An 11,712-nucleotide genomic window follows, 5' to 3' on the forward strand; every position below is an offset into this window, starting at 1 on the left:
TACAAGACCAATCAAGTGTGCTTCACCAAAATGGCTTTGATAACTTGAATCTAATATATCTCTGATTAAGTTCATTTATATTAGAAGTGCTGTGCTTCACCAAAATACCTTATAACTTGAATCCCTTACATATCTAATTAAGTTGGACCATCTCTTCTTTACTCCATTTTGATTTTCAAGATTTAATTATATTATATAGGTCTCTGTTGATGTTGATTGGCAAGTGCCTACAGAGTGAATGAATTGGATCATCCACATTAGGAATATTGTTTATTATATGATACATGCAAAAGAAAAGAGGTAGGTAGCTGAAAGCTTGAAACAATAAAAATAAAAATTCCTACCCAATAGCTAGCTGAGAGAGGGATTCAACTTCTTAATCTTAAACCCAACCCACTTAGACCTAACATTCAAATTTCTTCAATATGCATTAACATCAATAAATTAAACAAAGAAATGAAAAACCAATTTCATATCTAAAAATGCAATCCCGCAAATAGGATATTTTAAACTGCATTTCAACAACTCTAAAAATAACACAATTTGAATACTAAAAGTGCATAATATCTTATTTAAAAGTGATATTAAAAAACTCTAAATATGTATAATAGAAACTCTTAATATAAACAACATAAATTCTAAAAGTACACATTATGATATTTAAAAGCACAACTAAAGAACTCTACAAGTGCACAATTAAAATTAAAGATGTTGTAAGGCTTTTCAACAATTTTTTTCTTTTCCCAAAAACTGCGAAAAGACCTCCTTTGAAGATGCACATACAAAACAAATACTGTAATCTATAAGAGCATAATACATACAAAACAAATACTGTAATCAAAATTTGATTAAAAATCCAGTCATCTATAAACCATAATACAAACAAATACTGTAAACAAAAAGATGATTCAAGATAAATCATTCCTCATTTAGTCTAAGATATTGGACTTTCCGCACAAGATTTTTTTTTTTTTTTTAAAAAGAGACAAATGTCACTACATTTCCTTTGATTTCCCATCCATCCTTGCCTCTTTAAAATAAATTGAATGAAGAAGCCATAGCAAAGGAGCTATTATAATTTGAGAGCAGAAATTGCTTCAGGCTTAAAGTCAACCCTTAGTCCCAACACTCTTCTGACCTCAGCTGGAGTTAGTCTCCATGTCATGGGTCCTGAGTTTTCACCCCAGAAATCCAGAATCTCTGAGACCTTCTCTAAATTCAGTATAGTCGCCATCTGGGTAAGTCTAGCGAATTTGTCCCTAACAGTCCTCTGGGTCATGCCAGAGAAATGACTCACCAGTGCCCGAACATCTCTGTCAAGTTGCAGGCCTCCAAGTTGACTGAATCTCTTTTGCAACATTATCACTTCCAGCCTTTTAACAATAAAGTCAATCACCAAATGTATGAATGTATCATAATTATTGGCAGTCATTAAAGGCTGGAGCCAGGCTACATTGCTCTCTACACCATGAAGAAGCCTTTGAACCCATGGGTCATTCACCTCATTATCAGCATATTCTGTCTCAGAGAGTTCATAGCTGATGGTTGCTACACTATCTAACACTGGTCGAATTCGAGGTGTCACTGTAGCCACAAGTTGTTCCATTCCAACATTCAAGGCTTTCTTGAAACTATTGCTCATTTCATTCAATTCAGATACGCAAGATTTAACTCTCTCTCTATGGGCTGGAGCAGGAAATGCCTGGTGAAAATAAATTCACTCTCATTAATATGTTAGACAATAACTGAATTTATTAGGATATTTCAAGTAATCATTTTGTATGAAAGGTCATTGAAAATAGAGCAATTTTAATAAGTGCAGCATAATAAATGGAAAGATGTGATGTACAATTATTTGAAAAACAACAAGAATATCATAAAATTTTATTAACAAAATGATGTATACCAATACTGATAATACCAACTTGAAGAGCGCTAAATGCCCTTATTCATATATGTTAACACACATATCATTGACACTATAGCATTGACATAACCAAAAAACACTTCCAACATACTAAAAACCATTGCCACCAGGTCCACACATAATCGTATATCTAGTCAGAAGCCAAAATTAGTAAGTCTTAATCAGGTCTCAAGTTTAAGCCATGGAAGTCTGACATAGCAAGAAACACAAACTGACCTTTCCATGAAATAGTTCCAATTATTGAGACCAGAAGAAACCAGTACACTTATAAGCACTTAAACAGTTTTATTATAAACTCACTGCAATGTCCATCTATCCCCCAAAACTAGCAGATAATATATGGAGTTCAACTTATCAACCCCTGGCATAAGGACTATACAATCCCATTCAACCACTTTAGTTGTTAAGCATTTCAATTACTTTGGAGAATTGACCACTTTATTTGGTCTCTATTTTATTTGGTTTCTGTGCCCCTAATCCCTTTTTAGCCTCTTACCTGTTTCTCCATTTATAAAAAAAAAAAAAAAAAAAAAAAAAAAAAAAAAAACCCTAAAGTGGTGCTAATCCTCTTGTATAAAATGTCAAATCCAACTCTGAAGTCTGAGATCCCAACAACATGCTGTAAATAAATAGCACCAAAAGTATTTGACTTATTTAGCCTATCTCAGTATGCAGCGAGACTGACCAAGGAATAAACTTAACATTTCAATCGATGTTCATACTGCAAGCTATGATCCATTTGGACATGAGACTTGATTAATTCACTATTAGTATTGAAATACAGCTTTACTGTATAAATAACTTTTGATTACACTTGAAGGAAGCAGAAGTATACCCATTGGAATAAGGCACATTACTAGTATTAACAGTTGTAGTAATGGCTGAATTATTATTGTGGCCTGAGCTGATGTTATCAAACACTCTCTGATTCCTGGGGAGAGCATTATTATCTGTACTTTGTTGTCCTGGTGGAAGCATATTACAAGCATTGGTTTGCTGACTGTACCACCCATTATTTCCCCATGAAGAAGATGAAAACTTTCTTCGCTTTGAAGAAGATAATTGTAGTTATACTCCCTAAAATCTTTAAGTAAGTCATTTGAGATATCTTGGTTTCCTAAATGCCTAAAACTGCTGTCGAGGTACTGACTGTAGTTGGAGGAATTGGTTGCAGCAGGAGTGTAACTGTGGCTAGTTAGATTGTTTCTACCATAACTGCGAAAAGGGCCATTTTGTGTTTGGTAATTCTGAGCAAGAGCAATGATACCTGATTCATTTCATATTAAAGGAAAGATAGGTGCTAGGTTCCTAGATTATACAAGTTATTTCATAAGGAGAAAATCAAGGCAGCCACTGAATGAAATCAAGGGAGGTGGACACAAACACTTACCTCTGTGCATTGCTCTTCAATCTCATGGCGTAGTTTTAGCACATACTCACTACTCACATCCATGTTGTTCAAAGCTGTGGCAATCTCTGTACCAGTCTTTTGCACACCAACTCCACCCAAGAACAACTTTGCACCAAGATTAGGCTCCCTAGTCTTCTGCTGCAAAGCCTCATTGTACTCGCCACCCAACAAACTCACCGCGCTGCTTAAAACAGCAATCACAGAGTTGATATTTGAAGTAGATATAGATCTTTGGCAACAACTCTGAAGAACATAGAATACATCGTCCACCATGGAAGTCGTGAGAGAATCAAGCACATGCTCATCTATCTTTATAGCTTTCCTAACATTTTCAACCATGAAGTACCCCTCCAATATAACATAATAACCAGTGATGTCCTGAACAATTTTACTGAAAGTACCACTCCTAAAAGCTTTGGTGGCTCGAGGACCTAGTTCAGGATCAACAGAAGTCAAACCACTAATCTTTGAAACCATGTACTCTGTGTAATCCTCACCCAACTGAGCCAAAGACAATATCTCCTCCAAATATACTTCTATCTCCCTAGGGTCTGGCCCTTCAACTCCCACTGAAAGCAGATTGCTCTTGTAAGAATTAATCTCTGAAGTCAATATGGCTAATTTTCTATATTCCATGTACTTCTTCAAAATCATGGAACCCCGAGAGTCGCACTCTTCTTGGAGCTCGCAAATGGCATAAACAATGGCATCCTCTCCGCATAAGCTCCTCAAAATTTCATCATTTTCTTCTATAGCCAATACAATGTCTTTGAAAAGATTTGTCAACGAAGCCACAAAATTAAGCGGATTTTGATTCGGGGGTTGCGCTTGCTGGTTGAGGTCGCTCATACTGTCCACTAATTGTTCAAATTCGAGTCGAGATCTCATCGCAATAACCTTCTTCAGATAGCCCACGTACACCTGCAGGCCTTCCTCCTCCAGTCCCAGCGGTGTGTAGAGACGGATGAATCGTAGAACAGTAGGGTGGTCCCGCTGATCAACCGCAGCAGACAGTCTCCGGCGGACAATGGCTTCGAGCTGCTTCTTGGAGGCGAGGAGTTGCTCTCTCTGTTCGGAACCGGAGGAATCTCTGTACTTGGCGTCGATCTGGAGGAAGGACTGAATGTAGTTGGCAGCGGATTCAAAATCCTCAGAATCGAGGGCTTTGTGGACACCGTCGAGGCAGTTGGAGCGGTGGACAATGGCGTCGATGCGAAGGAGGGTATCATTGACGCGAGATTGGGCGAGATCGAGCTGGCGGACCTTGGCACTGACCTGATCGGCAAGGAGGGAAGTAGAGCCAACGTTGGAGAGGAGGTGATCGGAATCCGCCTTCACAATGTCGAGAACATGAGCGGATTTTTGCAAGCCGGAAAGCTGTTTGTCGAGATCGGAGCGCTGGGAAAGAACGGTCTCCAGTTCGAGATCTATGGCCCGTTGGTAGGCGATGCATTCATGGAGAAGACGAGTCATGGCTCCCACATCAGTGAGCTTGCGCACGTGCTCCAATGCCTCCGGAGTCCCGAAATTCAATGATAAATTCGCCGTGGAGGATTCTTCGCCGGAGTCTCCTTTGGGAGTCGCAGCAGCCATTTCCGGCCGAGAAAACTAGAAGAAGAATTCGAATTTCGAAGAAGACTGCTTCTATAAATTCCTTTTCATTTCAGAACGTCCGGCCCGGCCGTCCGGGGTATTTTTTTTTTTTTTTTTTTCTGATTTTAATTAAATTCCTTTGTTGCCCCAATTAATTTCACAAGTTCCATTTCCTCCCTTATTTTTTTTTAATAAGGTAAATAATAAATATACTTTTATTGAGTACTAGTAAGTAGTAATTGACCCCACAGATTAAATATTAGTAATACTATTGTAAAATTTCGTATGTTAATAAAATTTTGTTTAATAAAAAATTTTATATTCATATAAGTTTATTATTTAATTAATAAAAATTAGAGATGTACATGCAAGAAAGATGATAAACAATTACTCATTTTGTAAAAATTTAAATGCAAATAATTTTAAAATTACAAAACCAACAATATGAATTACAGTACTATTTTTCTAATAAAAGTACATTTTTAAAAAAATATTACAAATAGTTCAAGATTTTTTTTTTTTTTTGAAAATCAAGTAAAACAAGATTTATTAATCACTCAAACATAAATGCTGAATACATTCAGGATAAGAAAAAAGATCAAGAACTAGGACCAGACTATTCAAACTATAATATTAAAAACGTATTTTCTAGTTTGAATAGACTAATTAATATTAAATGAAATGTGAAAATATAAAACTTGTTATAAATATATCATTATGTGGACATTATTATAGATTATATAACATTTGTAACGGTTTTGTATTTATGTCTCTATTATGTCTTCCGTTATATTTGTATATTATATATAGATGTATGTAATACACAGATGAATGAATGAGAATATCCTCTTGGCCTTGTCTCTTATTTTCACTTTCTACCGTTCCTATTCCTTTGATGTTTGAGTTAATAGGTTACAACACGTTATCAGCGAATGCTCAACTTCATCGTGAAAGGAATTTGATCTTCATCTTGTTTGCAGCGATTTCCTCCAAGTCGTTCGAGGAAAAGGATTATGGTTAATACCATTCCGAGTCAACGGCATATTCAAAGCCATAGATCCAGAAGCAACACCAGGTGCAGGGTTGATAGGTGTCTCCGGCGTCAAGGCCAATCTGTGGCTCCACGGTGGTTGTAGAGTCACTATTTCAAACCTCTCTGATCTCGATCAACCAAACAAGATTGCTCCTCCCAAATCCTCAGCGATTTCCCAGATATTTTTTAAGCGATCTCCCAAAACTCTCCTCCGTTTTCCTCAATGTTGCGAATGTATTTTTAATTTTGAACTGAATTGTAGTGCCCAACGCAACGACAAACGGAGAATCATCGATCGAACACGAGTGTTGAATGACTAGTCGAAAAGGCGATGGGACTGTGAGCCTGTGGTAGATCGACGAACTAAGCTAAGTATTCTTCCTCCAAAGAGAATTTTTTCTACATGAATATATTTATGTGATAGATTCTCATTTTGTGTGATTAGCCATATTTTCTTGAAAAACTGCTTCTATTACATGCTTAAACATATTCAGAATCGTAATTACGTATTACATATTTTCTATATATTATATTCTTGAATATGGAGACTTTTGCTTCTTTAGCTTGCGTTTAATTATAGAGAACTAAAGAAGTGTATAATGATTGTTTTCAGTACATGATTAAATGGATGTGCATAGGGTGAGGCTGGAAACATTTGAAGCAAGTGGTTTGTTTAAACTAAAAGAAGTATACAGTCCTGTTCTGTGAACTTGATGTTTTAGAAAACCATGACCCTTTGCCTTGTTGCACCATCTTTGTCTGCTAGTCATGAAACAAGGTGTTTTATACAGAGCAAATTACACTTTTGGTCCTATGACTATAGGAGGCGTGTTAATTTTGGTACGTGACTTTTAAAACTAACAATTTAGTCCTTTAACTAAGATTTTTTTAGCAGATTTGGTCCTTCCGGCCAAATTACCGGTGAAAATTGGTCGGAAAAATATAAACTTTTTAAAAAAAATTATTTATGGGGGCAAAACGGTCATTTTACGTTGTAAAAAAGGAAAATTATTTGTTATCACTGTTACGCTCTGTGTTTCGCCCGTCGGCGGATAGGAAGTCCAGTTCGACAGCTCGAACTTGAGACAAGCAATGCTGAGTTGCGCCATGTCACCGTTTTCTAGAAACACAGAGCGTAACAGCAATTGCGATGGCTCGTGGAAATCATCTCACAATTTTGAATATAGAAACTCGTCGACGTCGGTGAAGATCATCCATGTACACGAGCTATTAGCGTATATTGTGCTTCTTGATGTGAAGTTCTCACAAATTTGAAGCAAAGATAGTCCTGAAGAAAAACGTAAAAGATAGTCATTTTTTTCCTTTTTTTACAACATAAAATAACCGTTTTGCCCCCATGAATAAAATTTTTAAAAAGTTTACATTTTTTCGGCCAATTTTCACCGGTGATTTGGCCGGAAGGACCAAATCTGCTATAAAAATCATAGTTAAAGGACTAAATTGTTAGTTTTAAAAGTCACGTACCAAAATTAACACGCCCCATATAGTCATAGGACCAAAAGTGTAATTTGCTCTTTTATACATCGCAATTTTATTAAGGTGGATCTGAGTGTTTTGGAATAAGTACGTAGTTAATATATAATTTGATGCGCAATCCAAGCTGAGTGCTTATTTCTCCTTTGATTTCTACCTTTAAAAAACATTTACTGTAAATGTTGATTGCTTTGGAGCCATCGAATTGAACATGGCAGGGATTCTCTGGAAAAGGTCCTTAGCCGATTACGCACGCGGATGAACAATGTGGCCACTGTGGTGATCGGACACGCTCCGGCGCAACGTCACTGCTGATGTTGCTTTTGCCGAAGAACATGTGGAGAGCTTGAGACAACGAATCATACTAGTTACAATTGTCAAGCTTCAGTGCATGTTCTTAATGAATCCAATGGTGGACCAAATTTTCTTTCAAGCTCAATTGCATTGTGTCGTTGAGCATTGTCTTCTTGTTTTGTGTCGTTGAGCATTGTCTTCTTGTTTGAGGCTCCGCACCAAATACAAATGCAAGCCGCATTGAGAAGGCAAGGTAGCGAATATATGTTCGTTATTATTTTCGGTGAACGGTACATGCTTCCCCATATTTATAATGAAATATATTTCATAACTACTTTCTCAACCAATTGAAGCACAAAGAGCCAATAACGCCTCTACTAAGGCTCGAACTCACAACCTACCATATAGGAGTTCAACTCGGGTGCCATTTGGTTGCTAAGACATGGAAGATAAATGTGTAGTTCTATTTGTTGTATCACATGTGTTTCCTTCCCCTGAATGTCGAAATTTAATTATCTCACATCTCATAAATAAACCTTATAGCTACAACGTGAAGTTAGTGAAAATTCGACAGGATTTTTTTTTGAATGTTTGGTGTCTAATTTCATCAACATACTACGAGATGTTAGCTCCATGCATGCATGTCATATTTTTGCTCATATTATTTATGACATTTTTTTTCGGAAAGCAAATTAAGCATTTTTGGAGGAAATATTTTTTTTTGGGGACCTTCAAAAATTGAATAACCAATACCCTGATCCACTACATATCACATACGCTAGTACATGATGCATTTTCCTGTCTACGTTCAATTTTTTTTAGTATGCAACCCTTCTAACTATATCTCATCATGAGAAATCAACAGTGATGTTAGTTGCATTATAAGATCTTTTCTCGGCATTAGGGGGAGATTTGAAATTTCTAAATTAATTAAATATCGAGAAATTGATAAAAAATCTTCAAACCCATGTACTAGCCTTATAGAACCAGAAGTTCAGACATTGAACAAATTATCTGCTAGAAATCCCAAGGAGTGACTAAGTCCATAGAAAATATTTTAAGAATTGAAATCTCCAACTAGGACTAAAAATCTCTACCATTATGCCAGAAGCATATATTAGTTTAAGAATTTACAAAACTAGATCTAGTATAGAAATTTTGTCACTCCAGAAATATAGAAATTTTATCCTGAAGATATTCGTCTAGAAGGCGAAAACCCCCAGTAAAACTATAGGTGCACCAAATAACTAAAATACTGGGGAAGCAGAACAACCAAATTCAAATACTCTTGGGAAATGCCATATATTTGGTTGATGATACAAAATTGCCATGTGTATATAAAAGATATTTACAAAGCTGTTACAGTTGTCGACAACATATTTTGCCTCTATTGCTCATAAATCTGGATCCAGAAATTAAAACAGTAGTATAACGCCCGAAGCGTGCTAACTGTTTTGATAGAAAATAGCAATTAAGGCATACAAATCAAAACTCAATAATAAAAGGCGAGTTAAGAGTTTTTCGTAGAGACCTAATATTAGTCATGACTTTATATTCCGCTATTCAATAAAACTAGCAGTAAATAAATTAGATATGTAGCTAACAGTTATAGTTATCACATATTTATATGGGTAACTTGTTACTTATATTTAAAATTCTTGATGGATTTTCTCAAAATGTGATGAATGAAAATCACAAAATAAGAAGTATAAAAGTTAGTAAGTTACTAACTATGATCTTTCTTATAGTCAATAAATTGACTAAAGGTATTTTCTCCCCCATAACAAAGTATGAAAATATATTATCATAAACATGCCTAGTAATGTTATATGTGATTGGAAAACTCAAATATCGTTTCCTCTTGAAAATATCCTAAATATATCCTCTAGTTTATAATTCCAGAAATGATGATTTATTTAAGTGCCACTATTTACTTTTTAAAGAGTTGCGAATGGGGTTATTATCCTCATATAGAAGGAATAATATGTACCATTATGTGCTCAATAAAGAGTTGATAATGGACTTATTTATTATCTCAGTCAATATTTATGGTGTAAACATCAATGAAATATATAAAGAGCTTGAGGATGTCAGTTCATGTTTAAAGATTGAGATTTCTGAAATAAAAAGCTTGTGAAAGCTATATGTATTATCTCAACTTGAAGATCGAGGTTTTCCTTGAAGAATTTTTTAGATACTTATACAAATCAATATATAATGGGCTACTTGGGTACTATTTTTGTATCCCCATAATGCCAAGTCCCAAAACTGGTTGTACTATATTTACCTCCATTGTCCTATAAAAGGACAATAAAGATTGTGTCGCTCATATGATAAAAATAATATGAAATCTTTTGACTAAGATATTATGGTATCAATCTTATACCCACGTGAGCTCCAGGATAGTCACGAGATTATTATAAAGTATATTTGTTCCATTGACAATTGTACATATTTATTTACGAGATTCCTCTATACATTTTGGAAATTTAATGTATAGGACATCAAGATTGTTATCTTGAGGGGGAGTATAATTTTACATGAATCAACCCTGAAGATTGATGACTAACGACACATACATCCTTCACTCTTTTCCTCAACTAATTTTTTCCACTGAGTTTTTCTAATGAGGTTTTTAACGGGACATGAGTATGATATAGTAATGTCAATGGGGGGAGTTGCAAATAAATACTTAAATAAACAGACCCCGAAAATCCTAAAGATTATGCCTTGAAGGCTTATAGTTGCACTCTTTTTTCCTTAACTATGTTTTTCCCACAGAATTTTCTTGAGTTAAGGTTTTTAATGAGGCAACCAATAAAATATATGATTTCTACATATATCATCATGTACTCTTTTCTTCAACTAGGTTTTTTCCCACGTGGTTTTCCTAGTGAAGTTTTTAATGATGCATGAATATATTTTCTATTATACTCTTTGCTTGTCTAGGTTTTTCCCACAGGGTTTTCCTAGCAAGTTTTTAACGAGGCAAGGTCGTGGACAAATAATGTCCAAGGGGGAGTGTTATAAATATATCATTATGTGGACATTATTATAGATTATATAACAGTTGTAACGGTTTTGTATTTATGTCTCCATTATGTCTTCCATTATATTTGTATATTATATATAGATGTATGTAATACACAGATGAATGAATGAGAATATCTTCTTGGCCTTGTCTCTTATTTTCACTTTCTATCGTTCCTTTGATGTTTGAGCTAATAGGTTATGGTAGGGAATATCCCGACTGCCATAGCTCTACCACGACCGAGGTGCCTTTGTCTTTGTCTTTTTGTCTTTGCAGGTAGCAGGTCGGGCTTTTTATGAAGAACCCGGTCGGGAAGCTACCGGGAATTCCCGAGCGGTAGTGTCAACCACAGAGCGGTAGCCCTTTGGCGAGGGAGCTGATAAAGGACACGTGGCGGTTCTCTGTGGCGACAGATAGGGCACCCGGGAGGATGACACGTGGTGGCTACGTGGAGAGCATGCCGAACGACCGGATTTGTGTCTCTGGCGCAGCGGCTATAAATACCCACAGTAGCTACAGTGTAGGGGACTTTTGGATGATCGATAGGTTGTTATTAGAGAATCCCGACCGCAGTCAATCGGCACTCAGAGCAACCAAGTAGATTGTACTTAGGGCCTCTATCGTGATCAATAAAGATATTTACTTGCTTTAGTTGGTCTCGGGTATTATTTAAATATTACTCGCGTAGAATTAGCAGTATCATTTTGGCGACGTCTGTGGGGACCCGTGCAAGAAAGCAACGTCTTGACGAGCACTCGGTTCCTTTCCAACGATGTATCCGTGGGCATACAACAATTTCGCCGACGACCAGGTGGATGCAGCGAGCTCATCCGATCACCACGCCACCCAACAGCAAGGTCAGACGGTGGACTTGAATCTTAATCTGTCACCACCACATCCATCCAACACATACCCGGCTGCCCAACAGC

General features: G+C 36.3%; 1 protein-coding gene across 1 annotated transcript; it reads right to left on the reverse strand.

The window, feature by feature from the left end:
- Window positions 1-799: 799 nt before the first annotated feature.
- On the reverse strand, window positions 800-4,991 carry LOC109150852 (conserved oligomeric Golgi complex subunit 4). The gene is made up of 2 exons (XM_019298824.1): window positions 3,318-4,991; window positions 800-1,702 (listed from the first exon to the last, which is right to left on the reverse strand). Exons 1-2 carry the CDS (start codon window positions 4,929-4,931, stop codon window positions 1,073-1,075), a joined length of 2,244 nt encoding a protein of 747 aa, XP_019154369.1. The 5' UTR covers window positions 4,932-4,991; the 3' UTR covers window positions 800-1,072.
- Window positions 4,992-11,712: the final 6,721 nt, after the last annotated feature.

Source organism: Ipomoea nil, unplaced genomic scaffold, assembly GCF_001879475.1.
Source record: "Ipomoea nil cultivar Tokyo-kokei standard unplaced genomic scaffold, Asagao_1.1 scaffold2280, whole genome shotgun sequence".
Lineage (NCBI taxonomy): Eukaryota > Viridiplantae > Streptophyta > Magnoliopsida > Solanales > Convolvulaceae > Ipomoea > Ipomoea nil.